This window comes from Solanum tuberosum, unplaced genomic scaffold, assembly GCF_000226075.1.
Source record: "Solanum tuberosum cultivar DM 1-3 516 R44 unplaced genomic scaffold, SolTub_3.0 scf00341, whole genome shotgun sequence".
Classification (NCBI taxonomy): domain Eukaryota; kingdom Viridiplantae; phylum Streptophyta; class Magnoliopsida; order Solanales; family Solanaceae; genus Solanum; species Solanum tuberosum.
The window spans coordinates 83,724-96,806 of NW_006239268.1; the positions used below are offsets into that span (position 1 = coordinate 83,724).

General features: G+C 31.2%; 2 protein-coding genes across 2 annotated transcripts; one reads left to right on the forward strand and one right to left on the reverse strand.

Moving 5' to 3' along the window:
- Nucleotides 1-652: 652 nt before the first annotated feature.
- Nucleotides 653-9,339, forward strand: LOC102598900 (long-chain-alcohol oxidase FAO4A-like). Its single transcript, XM_006361159.2, has 4 exons — nucleotides 653-887; nucleotides 1,389-1,658; nucleotides 6,749-8,188; nucleotides 8,898-9,339. Exons 1-4 carry the CDS (start codon nucleotides 669-671, stop codon nucleotides 9,288-9,290), a joined length of 2,322 nt encoding a protein of 773 aa, XP_006361221.2. The 5' UTR covers nucleotides 653-668; the 3' UTR covers nucleotides 9,291-9,339.
- Nucleotides 9,340-9,837: 498 nt separating this feature from the next.
- LOC102599226 (peamaclein-like) lies at nucleotides 9,838-10,877 on the reverse strand. The gene is made up of 2 exons (XM_006361160.2): nucleotides 10,739-10,877; nucleotides 9,838-10,374 (listed from the first exon to the last, which is right to left on the reverse strand). The coding sequence occupies exons 1-2, from the start codon at nucleotides 10,821-10,823 to the stop codon at nucleotides 10,190-10,192; spliced, it is 270 nt and encodes an 89-aa protein (XP_006361222.1). The 5' UTR covers nucleotides 10,824-10,877; the 3' UTR covers nucleotides 9,838-10,189.
- Nucleotides 10,878-13,083: the final 2,206 nt, after the last annotated feature.

The window sequence follows — 13,083 nt, forward strand, 5'->3', positions numbered from 1 at the left end:
GCTTCCCCCCAAATGGACCCTGCAGGGCACGAATCTGAAATAGGTGAAAATACACATTAATTAATTGTAATTAGTTGATAAAAGTGCGGTAAGGGTATGAAGGTAAAAAATTAAGGTAGAAGGTTAGCTATATATCTTTTTTTATTACTTGTTGTTTCCTTTTCTTTGGTTGTCATATTATTTGTTATTGCTATAGTCCCTTTCTCCGTTATTTTTTACATAGTTTTTTTACTACAACATTTTCTTTTCTTACTGGTTTTGATAAGTCTTACTTAAGAGAAGAGTCTATTATAAACAACCTACACCTTCACAAAATGAGATTAAGACTATGCGTACACATCATCCTCAGCTCTTCAGATCCCGCTTGCCGTTATTGTTGTTTTTAGCTTATAAAAGTGTGTGTTAACGATAATTTTGATATATCTAGTAAAGAAGTTTTATAAAGGAGATCAAGATTTACTTGTACCAATTCTTTAAGAAACCAATTTTTCTACATGGACCACAATATGGTACGTCGATATTATCTAGAACACAAGAAATAACACCCTCTCCCTATATATGGTGCCCATTCTCGTGGTGATAATTGAGGTTAGGTATACTCTTTTTCATTCATAAATTCACATAATTTTCTTATCAAATAAAATAGAAGAAAAATAAAACTAAAGAATATGGCTTATCAAAATGGTGGAAATATGGAGAAAGGGAAGGATGTTGCAAAAACTGGACACTTTGGCTCACTTTCTTTTAGTCAAATGGATTCACTTAGTGCTATTTGTGACACTTTCTTGCCATCCATTGATACTAATTCTCTTCATCAAGAAAATATGGATGATTCTGTCATCAAATTCCTTCACACTTCTGCTTCCATGAATGGAACTCCTCAACATGTAAGACTTCTCAAATTTCCTTTTTATTTTCTTTGGTGGGGTGGGATGGGGTTGGGGGATTAAAGTATAGGGAAGAGAAAAAACAAAACTTGTTTTACAACACTCATATTGTTTCATTTTTTTGGTTGGAAAAAAGGCATAATAATCGAATTTCCAGCTACACATTTATACCTTACGAAGACCTTATAGCTCTCCGGACATTTTTGAAGTGTAATTTAACTTGACCACCCTTTTTGAGCCAAATATATTCATAGGAAAAGTAAATTATTTGACACACGAAGGGTGGAGCTACATGATTTTAATCGATGAACTCAAAAAATTATAATGATCAAGTAGGATAATTAAAATAACCTCTTCAAGAATTGATTTATTGATCCCTAGTGTCACATCCTTTTTTTAATCTACTTGTTATCATCCTTTATTGGGTACAATTTTCCCATATATGTTTCTAATTCCCCTATAAATCTTTTAAAATTGTTTTTTTTTAATTATAATTTGTAGCTTGCATGGATGGTAAGTGAAAGAATACAACACCCTAAGCTAAACTTATGCAAATTAGCTCTATGGTTACTATCAACAAGGATAGGAACTTTCATACTTTGTGGTAAGGCAAGCTTATCAAGCCAATTCCCATACTTGCAAAACTTCTCTAGAGTTTCACCAAACAAGAGGGAAGAAATAGTTCAATCATGGTCATGCAGCAACTTCAAACTCATCAAGCTTCTCTTTGTTGCCTTGAAAGTTCTAACTCTCCTTGTATTCTTCACTCAGGTACGATTTAAGTTATATGCACTAACAATATAAATATGTAAATTTATGTGTTGTCGGGGGCATGGCCAGAGTTCAAGTGAGTTTAGGCAAATCCCAATACAGTGGGGCAAACCTCAGTGCTGAATCTAGACAAACTCTAATGCAGTGGGGACAAACCTCAGCTAGGACGCTAGTCCATAGAGGAGGTGTATGTGACACCTTAACTTAAGATAAGAAGTCCTGCATCGACAAAACACATGAAATATGTTGAATATATAAATAAGCAAGTCTTACCCACTAGTGACACGTTTTAAAGCCGTGCGAATCTAAGCCCAAAACGGATAATATCACCAGCAGATTGAACTGTTATATGCTTATAGTTAGTACTTTTCAAGTGATCTAATAGTGAAAGTATTTTTTTAACTTGTTAGTGTATAAAAGTTGAAATCTTTAATTCTAAGTATAGTTATCTTTTATGGCTAAAAAATTCTCTTACACTACCTTTAAATATAAGGTAAACTCATTCCAATAAAAACAGTTTAAATGTACTAAACTCTTTCTATACGTTGAGTTGAGAAAAAAAATCGAACCACAAGAATCTATGATGGTTATGTTTGTGCTTTAATGGTGAACGTACCACTTGCATCAACCACCTTGAAGGTGGGTTCAAATTGTATTTAATTACACATGACGTACGGCTGCATGCTATAATTGTATTTTTGCTTTTTGGTTTTGCCCATTTCTTTCCTTTTATGGAATATCTTTTTTGTCTTATTAATCCATTCATTCGTCATAAGGTTGACAAAATTGTTATGAAAAAATGAAGACATTCAATCTCATCTAATTTCTTCATTTCAAAATATGTGTTTTAATTTAATAAACTATCTTAGAGGGTGTTTAGATTAGATTAGACTTTTAAGTCAGTTTTTGACTTCTGGAGTGTTTGGCAAATAAAAAAATAAATTAAAATAAGTTCAAAATGACTTAAAATAAGTTAGAAAGTGTTTGACAAGGTAAAAAATGAATTAAAATAAGTCAAAAATCAAAAGTAGGTCTCCCGCTACTTTTTATTTTTTTTACTTAAAAGTCATTTCAATTTAACTTTTTATTTTTGACTTAAAAACTACTTTTTTTAAGTCAATCCAAACGGGCTCTTATTAATATCAGCAAGAGCCTCATCCAATTTTTTACAAAATGTTGTAACAAATAATATATATATTATTTCTGGCCAAATTCTAATCAAATTCTGATCAAATTTTCTGACCAAAAGATTTCCATAGATATGAGCTATATGACACACATGAAAATACATTTATAGTAGGTAGTTAGGGGCGAATTAATATTTAATTTTTTACCTAAAAGATTTGAGGTCGATTGTCACTTAATATCTTTTTTCCTTTCTTTTTTTGGTGCCTATTCACCACTAAAAGTGCATTCACTGTACACCAACACATTAAATAGAGTTTTATGACATCCTTTCCACATGCATGGTCCCTCATTTTCTTCCTCATTAATTTATATGTCCACTATTAACTTTGTACACTTCTTAAGAAACTATAAATAGAAGAGTAATTTATTATATCACCTTTTGAATATAATAAATACAATATCTTGAAAAATGTAATAGAGAAATGACTATAATTAATGATAAGAATAAATTAGAAATTAAGTGTAAATTATTCATTAATTTTATAAAGTGAACAAGTATTATTAAATATTCTAAAATAATATAGTGGATAACTACTGTTGGACGGAGGGAGACTAGGGAAGCATACTTACCTCCTTCAAAAAGTAGAAATCAAATTGTAAGCATTTACATAACTTTAAATTAGAGTACTCCTAAAGAAATTTGAAAATCAAATTAAACAACAAAAGAAGTACTCTACCATAATCAGGGGCGGACCTAGAGATAGTTGAGGGGATCACCTGAGCTCCTTCGATAAAAAATTACATTATATATATAAGATTTTTTTAAAAAAAAATTGATGTCTATATATTGATTTTGAACCTCCTAAATGTAAGATTAGACATTGATTTAGTGGTAGTGTTCAAACCTCACCTTGGGGTTCCAAGTTCAAATCTTAGATACTGTTTTTTTTCTTCGAACTCCTTTAATGAAAATTCTAAATCCGATAATGACCACAATTTTCTTTTTATTTTTTGATAATAACTGTCCGACTAAGTCTTAAATTAATGAATAAAAGCTACTAAGTTCACATGAACTTATAATCAGGCATGTATCTAGGCTCTTATTATAGGTAGTTATACCAACAATATATATATATATATATATATATATATATATGGTTATATTTGCTACAAAGTTCAACGTGGCTATTTCTCAAGCCTAGTAGTTACAAGAAGTACAACTTCTTGAGGGATATAAATTAATGTACATATATATTAAAATTTAAAAATATAATGTATTGCCTATATATATGTATTAAATATAGGCAGTACATTTGTGGGTAAGTAGATCTGAAATTAGTTATGAAAAATAATAGTTTGTTTTCCTTCCTTTAAATTAAAGTTGCCAACTCACTTTGTTCTGTCATGAGGTGCATTTGACATTCTTTGGTCCCGTTTTCTGTTATTTCTGTATCCTACACTTGAGGGTAGTTATGATTATTATTATCTTTGGTCCTAAGGATAGTTTTATAATATTATTTATCATTGCTATTACTATTTTTTATTATTTTCAGTATGACTTTTACTATTATAGTTATTTTATATATTTACTTTTTTTATATGCTTTTCTTGATCCGAAGGTTTATTAGAAATAGTCTTTTGATATTCATAAGATAGAGATAAGCAACGTGCATATTATCATTTTCAAATCTCACCTATAAAATTACACTAAATATATAGTTGTCGAAGGATAGTTATGATATTCCTCCAAGTTCGGTGCTATAATGAGGAATATATCTAAACACTTATCTTTTTATAAATGGAAAATAGTATTTGTGGTCCCTAAGTTAGTAGTAAATTTTTTTTTTTCTTTATGATATTATGACTTGACATATATTTATTTTTTAATTAATGAAAATGTCTATTTTCTATTCTGTAATGTAAACAATATATGTTATATCACTATTTATAGAATTATATTACTGTCAAATATAAGGAAGCATTACAAATTTAACATAGACATAATATATAAACGTGACTCTTAACTTGGCGTTAACTGGCAATTATGATCTTTAACTTTGAGTGTGCACAAGTAGGCACTTAAACTTGTATAAAATTGAGCAAATGGACACATTCGTTTTACATGACAATTTTGGTTCCTACATGGCATCCTACGTGTATTATGTCATGTAGGACACGTGTGTCTACTTGTTCAATTTTATACAAGTTTAAGTGTCTACTTGTGCACACTCAAAGTTGGAGGATATAGTTATCCGTTGAAGCCAAGTTAAGGATCATGTTTATGTATTATGCCTTTAACATATGACATAATTATGTGGTGATTGATATGATTAATAACTATCTATTTATGATTATTCACAAACAAAATTTATCCCTTATATGATAGGGTTTTTTTTCAATACCAATAACAATCATGTGGAATATCATATTGCCACCGGTCAGTGCCCTTGACGTAGATTATCAGCCTTTTGAGCAATGTTCCACGTATATTTTGCTACCGCAACTTCATTTCATATCACATATTCAATGATTTTTTATTATGATATGAGTCCATATTCTAGGTGTGATCGGCACTCAAAATCACAAATAACTTCAAACGATGCTAAGTATTAGCATGTTGCTAATGAACTGATCTGGCATTTTATAAAATGCAAGCGGAAATTAAAATTCATTTATCTGAAACATATACTTAATATAAGGCTAGAGTAAAAATAATCAAAAGATCCACAAGACTGAACAATTTATATCTGATTATAAGCCTCTACTAACTGAAATATTATAGAAAAGAGTTTTCTAGGACATGACACCTAACTACCTTTAAATAAATATTTTCTCTAATCAAATGTCTAACTACTAGCTACTCCATAAAGTCCTCGAATGATGAGGCCTAGTTGATTGGAATGTTGCAACCTATCTAGCCACAAGGTTGAGCGTGAATGTCTAAATCTACATCATAAATGGATGTAGGGAAGAGAAATGTATGCAGTCAGTATATGAAATGTACTGAGCTAGTATGTAAGATGTAACCGGAAATAATCATAAATCAATATAATATAAACGAAAAAGGCATCTCAAAATCAGTGTGTAAATTATAAATGTTACAAAATCTTAATAATGATACAAGTACATAAAATTAATAGTAATGTTACTGGGGAGTTTCTTACTATCGACAAACACCATTTGATCTGACGATGTCCAACCTACGATTCCAGTTGGATGAGTTGTCCTATACCTTGCCATAGTGTAGAATGTAGATACTGTTTAATATGGATCTACTAACTAAGCCTTAAAGGATTAAAGGAGTTGACCGTCAAAGCAACATACTCTCAAATTTAATTACTTGAAAAGTAGTCTTTTTTTGATACTCAGTTAACTCACAGACATCATTTACACATTGACTCATCATATTTGCTCCATAGATATTTGATTTTGTGATGCATTTGTTTCCAACCCAAATACATTAGAGAAACTTTTCAATGCCCTTAGCATTATCAAGATAGATTGAAATTCCCCTTTGCAAAACATAAATACATCATAAGCAAAACAAAGATGGATTAGCTTGAGGCTTTTGAACTAAGTGTGATATTGTTTCCTTATTAGTCCGTTAAAAAAAGTAACGATATATTTCTACATTTTAAATTAATTTTAAGTTTTAAACTTCTCATTTTATCTTACTCGTAAGTTCTAAAAGTCTTTATTTACTTTGTAAATTTCGTATCAAATTAAATTACATTACATAAATTAGAATATAATCAGTATAGAGAATATTCTTTTATGCTATTAGTTTATTGTCGTATGGGGGAATCCGTCTTATTTTCTAGTTTACTAATTTTATTTTCCATGAAAACTTATCTATAATTATCTTAAATATATCTTGATAGTTTAAAAATTCTTTATACTGTCAGCATGTGACGTAGTTAAACATATTTTTATATCTTATCCTTTCTTGGTGAGATTTTCAGGTGGATGAGAAATGCCAGAACCCATCATGGAAAGCACTAGGCTATTGTGGACAAGACCCGGATTTCAAGAAACCAAAACAAGAAAAAATGAATAGTAAGCAAAGCAAACACGAAGAATTTTCAGACAAACGAGACGAACATCTATATGGACCACTTTACAAGGGAATCATTACCCTAAAACAACCACAAAATGCCCTATTCAATAAGCTCCAAAAACTAGGGTTTCATGTCTCAAAACCAAATTCATCATCAAATTGTCCTTCTTTCATCATAGAATGTGATGCAGTGGTAGTTGGTTCGGGCTCTGGGGGTGGAGTTATAGCCGGTGTTCTTGCAAACGCGGGGCACAAAGTACTTGTTTTAGAAAAAGGAAGTTACCTAGCTAGAACAAATCTTTCCCTTCTTGAAGGACCTTCATTGGATCAAATGTTCCTTGGAAATGGACTAATGATGACCAAAGACATGGAAGTTTTTCTCCTAGCCGGTTCGACCGTTGGTGGTGGCTCAACGATAAATTGGTCCGCCTCAATTGACACCCCATCACACGTTCTAAAAGAATGGTGTGGCATCTATGAATTGGAAATGTTCCAAAGTGAATCCTACAAGGAGGCATTAGAAGCAATTCGCGAAAAAATGGGAGTTCAAGATAAGATTGATGAAGAAGGGTTTCAAAACATGATTTTGAGAAAAGGGTGTGAAGAATTAGGATACCATGTGGAAAATATACCAAGAAATGCACCCTCAAATCATAATTGTGGTTGGTGTAGCATGGGATGTAAAGATGGTAGTAAAAAAGGGACAAATGAGACATGGCTAGTTGATTTAGTGAAATCAGGCAATGGTGCAATAATTCAAGAATGTGAAGCTCTAGAGGTAATTCATGAACACAAAAATAATTACAACAAAAGTAAAGCTATTGGAGTTGCTTGTGAATTTCAACATGAAGGGGTGAAAGAAATTTTCATGGTGAAATCCAAAGTCACAATTGTAGCATGTGGTGCACTTAGTACCCCTTCATTGCTCAAGAGAAGTGGTTTAAAAAATCCAAATATTGGTAAAAACCTACATGTCCATCCGGTTGTATTCGCGTGGGGACACTTTCCAGATACAAACAGTAGTGACAACGTAAAGAATTTTGAAGTATGGCCGGAGTCAAAGAAAAAGAGCTATGAAGGGGGAATAATGTCAGTAATGTCTAAAGTTGTCGCGAATTTCGAGGAATCGGGCTACGGTGTGGTTATACAAACACCAGCATTGCACCCTGGCATGTTCTCAGTAGTAATGCCATGGATTTCAGGCCTTGATATCAAGATGAGAATGTGCAAATATTCAAGAACTGCACATATATTTGCTTTGGCAAGAGATAAGGGCTCAGGAGAAGCAATTTCATCAAATTCAATATCATACAAATTGGATCAAATTGATGAACAAAATCTTAAGGTATGGATAGTTAATTACTAGTAGTATTATGCTAGCATTATCTTATGCTTCTATTTCATTACTAATGTTATTTCTTTTACTCTGATTATCCTATTATGCTAGCATTATCTTATACTCTAATTTTATCTTTTTTACGTTGTTATCCTTAATATTTGTGTAGTATTTTCTTTCTTCAATATTTTCATCAGAACTTTTTACTCTTTCATTTCTTTCATGATTTTCTAGAGCCAAGGTTGTCTATCTTAAACAACCTCTCTACCCCCACAAAGGTAGGAACACTAGAACAAAAATTATATTTAGCGGCAATAAATATTGACATTAATAAAGAGTGCTAAAGTTTTTACCGGCATTAGTTAAGTGTCATTAGAACCAATGTCGCTAAAGACTTTAGGGACATATACAAAGAGTGTTAATTGCCGCTAAAAATACATATTTAGCGGCAATTAAGAATTAATTCCCGCTAATGATCATTTTTGATGTAGTGGAATAAGGTCTACATCGTCCACCTTACCCTCCCCAGACTCTAGTTGTGCAAATTATTCTAGATATTTTAGTTCTAACATGAAGGCAAGGGGCATAACTAATATGTATGTCGAAGGGTGATCAGTTGAACACTCTTCGTGAGAAACCTCTACCGTGTACTATATATAGGTCAAATATTACCCTTAAATACCTCTTAATGAAATTTCTAACTTCGCCACTGATGTAGGTCGGTATAGAGAAGCTATTAAGAATCTTGGCAGCTGCTGGAGCAGAAGAAATTGGAACTCACCATGTAAAAGGAAAGACATTGAAAGTGAAAGAATCAAGTGTTGATGAATTTGAGAGTTTTGTGAAAGAAGAAAGTTCAAGAGGATTTAAAAATCTCTCAACACCTATATGTTCAGCACATCAAATGGGAAGTTGTAGAATGGGAATTGATCCAAAAATATCAGTTGTAAATCCAAAAGGAGAAACATGGGAAGTTGAAGATTTGTTTATTGGTGACACAAGTGTTTTTCCAACTGCCCTTGGTGTGAACCCTATGGTCACTGTTCAAGCAATTTCTTATTGCACTGCACAAAATGTGCTTCAAGTACTTAAGGCTAAGAAGATGAATTAAATGGGAAATTATTGCTAATGGATTGAGGATGATGAATTGTTACCTATTGTATCGTATCGTATTGATATTTTAAATAATACAATATTGTTCTGAATGTTACGTACTTATATTTGTTGTATCATATTGTTGAATCGTTATTATATAGCTATGAAAAATGTTATTTTGTGTAACGATTTATTTGGTGTGATCACAACGTTTCCCATAGTTTGGATGGTCGCTTCATTATACCTAAGTTTGTATAAAAATTAATAAGACCGGATTTTTGTCAAGGTAAAATCCAAGGTTCAATCTCATTTTTTTAATTTTTATTTTTCACTCGGTGTTTAGTATTTGTACTGGGGTCTGAGTAAATTCGGATTCGCTCATTGCAGGGTCCATTTTTGGAGACGGCCGGCGCTCCCAACAAGAGTTTTTTCATTCCAAAAAGCTTGAATTTGAGACCTCTAATTAAGGGTGAAGGAATCTCAATCATCCTACGACACCTAAATCTCATACGAACATATTGCATCAAGATGTTATCCACTAATACAAATGCCAAGAGAAATTGTAAGCAACATAGAGATTTTCTCTCCTTTTTTTTTCCACTATGAAACACAATTACAACCATGTTTGAACTAAGATACACATAAATACACTCACTCTTTCTAGTATTTTATTGCAAACAACCAATTAAATACAAAGACAAATTAAAGAACTTAAAAGAAAAATAAAACAAGTTTATTTTCTGAGTTCAAATTATAAAGATTTTTCACACTATCAGGTCACACCAAGTGTTATTTTATCCATAGATATCATTATTTGAGTGACTTGATGATATAAATATATTTTTACATCAACGTCGTATAAAACATAAACTCTTTATTTTTTTTAAAAGAGAAAGTTTATTAGCTCTTTAATATTTAAGGACATTTAGGTTTTCCCTTAGAGTTCAACTTGTCTCTATAACAAGGACATTCAGACTTGTTTCCATATGTGCCAGAAGGAACACAATTGCATGCAACACAACATATTCCACAATACTTCAAACAACGTTTCTTTAGTCCTGCCTTCCAACATCTTGCACTGCACTTTTGGTCACAATAACCTATCATTGACCACAAAAAAATAATAATCTTACTCTCTCTGTTTAATTTATGTGATGTAGTTTGAGTTGAGTATACGTAGTTTAAGAATAAATTAACTTTTGAAACTTGTGGTTAAAAATAAGTCATAAATATTTGTGTGACTATAAAATCATTTCATTAAGGTTAAAATGATCATTTTGAAGTTAAATTGTTAAGTATTGAATATAGACATATGTCTTTTTTTTTAAACCGACAAAAAAAAAAGTAAATCATATAAACTTAGTATATAGGAAGAATACAAAATATATATGTGAAAATTGAAAAATATTATTTGCAATTTTATTTTTATTTTTTAAAAAAGAAATAGTGGAAAAAGAGTCTTACTTGAAGTAGCCATTGCTGCATTTTCAATGAAAGAGGAGCTAAAGAGTATAACAACAAGGAACAAAACAGCAAATGAAGTCTTCATTTTCTCTAGAAAACAAAAATTCCAAACAATATTGAGAAAAATATATATGAAGAAACTTTGTGTAGATTAGTGAAGAAGAAAAGAGGAAATTACACAAGTATTTATACATGTGAAATGTAGCTTTATTATTAATTTCTAAATTTATATATTAAAAAAGGAATTAAAGTTGGTAGAGGTAAAAGACAAGATGATAATTATTATCAAAAGTTGTTTTATATTGTACATAATGTAGTTGCCAAAGTAGAGAGTTGGTGCTTTAATTAGTTTTCTTGTCTTTTTTTTTTTTGTTTAAATAGAGAAGCAATTATATAAATGTGGAGCATGGTTATCGCAATATTATATAATCATTTGTTTTTTTTAACTCCAAGTATCATATTATTCATCGTTATTATTGTTTTTTGGGAAAATGCATAAGTACCCCAACCTATGCCCAAAATTCCTGAGACACACCTAACCTTTACTAAGGTCCTATTACCCCCGAACTTATTTTATATATAATTTTCTACCCCTTTTCGGCCTACGTGGCACTATCTTATGGGCCCAGCGCGTGTTGATAATTTTTTCAAAGATAGTGCCACGTATGCCGAAAAGGGGTAGAAAATTAATTAAAAAATAAGTTCGGGGGGGTAATAGGACCTTAGTAAAGGTTAGGTGTGTCTCAGGGATTTTGGGCATAGGCTGGGGGGGTACTTATGCATTTTCCCTTGTTTTTTTATTCATTATCTTCAACATGACTTCTTCACTATTGTATTTTCTTTTCAAATTTGTTCTGAAATGTTGTACTTACACTACATCAAAAATGATCTTTAGCGGCAATTAATCAACGGCAATAGCTCAATTGCCGCTAAACATGTATTTTTAGCGGCAATTAGCAATCTTTGTATATGTCCCTAAAGCTTTTAGCGACATTGGATCTAATGACACTTAACTAATGCTGATAAAGACTTTAGCACTCTATATTATTATGTTTATTTATTGCCGCTGAAAGTTATTTTTGTTGTAGTATTAAACTGAGGATCTATCATAAACAATCTATCTGCCTTCATAAGATTGAGATGACGTTTGTATACATATCATGCTCTTCATACTCCATTTATAAAATTATATTGAATATATTATTGTTATTTTTTTAGTATTTATCAAAAGGAATTCAAGTTGGTCTTAATTAAAGGGTAAATTGACAATTATTTAAGTTTATGAAAGGCTGTATTATTGTACATACTGTAATTGCCAAAGTAGAAGTTGGTGTTTTAATTAATTTGCTTGTTTTTTTATATTATATATAGAGAAGCAATTATATGTGGAGCATGGGAATTTTCACCTACTACTATAACATGATTACCATACAGGCTGGCTTCAGTCCTTTTTTTTTTGTCTAATAAAAAAAGAGTTAAATTAAAAATAGAAAATTAAGGATGTTATCATGATAAGTCGACCCCAAAATATGGTAAATCTTAATAGCTTAGTTGATTGGCTACCTGAAGTTTCACCCTATTGGTGAAAGTTCGATTCCCCACCTTGTAATCTCCTTCTCATTTCTCCTTTCCTACCCCCAATTTTCGGGGGGGAGGGGGGGGAGTCTCTAAATAGGGCAACGTGTATAGATCGAGTATTAGGGTATAGAATTAGTAGGTAATTGAGTGTTGCCTTCTATGTGGTAAAGTAGGGTTTTAGTCTAGAGTTTATATGTTTTTAACCATAGGCAAGAAATTAAAGAAGAGAAGTTGAAAGGTGGTGTGAGGCTAATTTACACAAACATTGTACAAATATTTGCTCAATTGCTCAACATTATGGACAAAACATTGTTTAACATTTGCAATAACTTGTAAAGTTTTACACCATAATTTAATGTTTTCTCAAACATTTTAGTTTGCTTAAAAATGATCTTTAGACCGTGAATAAATGTCCACAATTTACGATAAAATATTAAAAAGAATAATTTACTAAACAGTTACCCAAAAAGAATCAATTAGTGAAAATTTCACCTAGTATGAGTGTGTTATTTCAGTAACTAGATAATGTTGCCCGTGCTATGCACGGGCCCAATAATATAAATGGTATATTTTGGGGCTAATAACCGAGTTTTTGAAGCGATTGTTTGTGTGGATAAAGGAATAAGTTTTTTTATCAGAAACATGTACTTTCTTTGACGCTATTTAAGGCATAATAAGACTACCCACATACAACATTTTTGAAATATTTTATGTTGTCAATTATCATGATTTATAGTATTTTTACGCAATTTTTAAATATAAAAAAA

What these genes read in the sequence shown, in the direction of transcription:
- LOC102598900 (XM_006361159.2), top strand. Translation starts at nt 669, where the DNA reads ATGGCTTATCAAAATGGTGGAAATATGGAGAAAGGGAAGGATGTTGCA. An exon ending in TCCTTGTATTCTTCACTCAG is followed by an intron (nt 1,659 to 6,748) that starts GTACGATTTAAG and finishes TGAGATTTTCAG; the next exon opens with GTGGATGAGAAATGCCAGAA. An exon ending in TTGATGAACAAAATCTTAAG is followed by an intron (nt 8,189 to 8,897) that starts GTATGGATAGTT and finishes CCACTGATGTAG; the next exon opens with GTCGGTATAGAGAAGCTATT.
- LOC102599226 (XM_006361160.2), bottom strand. Translation starts at nt 10,823, where the DNA reads ATGAAGACTTCATTTGCTGTTTTGTTCCTTGTTGTTATACTCTTTAGC. An exon ending in TGCAGCAATGGCTACTTCAA is followed by an intron (nt 10,375 to 10,738) that starts GTAAGACTCTTT and finishes GGTCAATGATAG; the next exon opens with GTTATTGTGACCAAAAGTGC.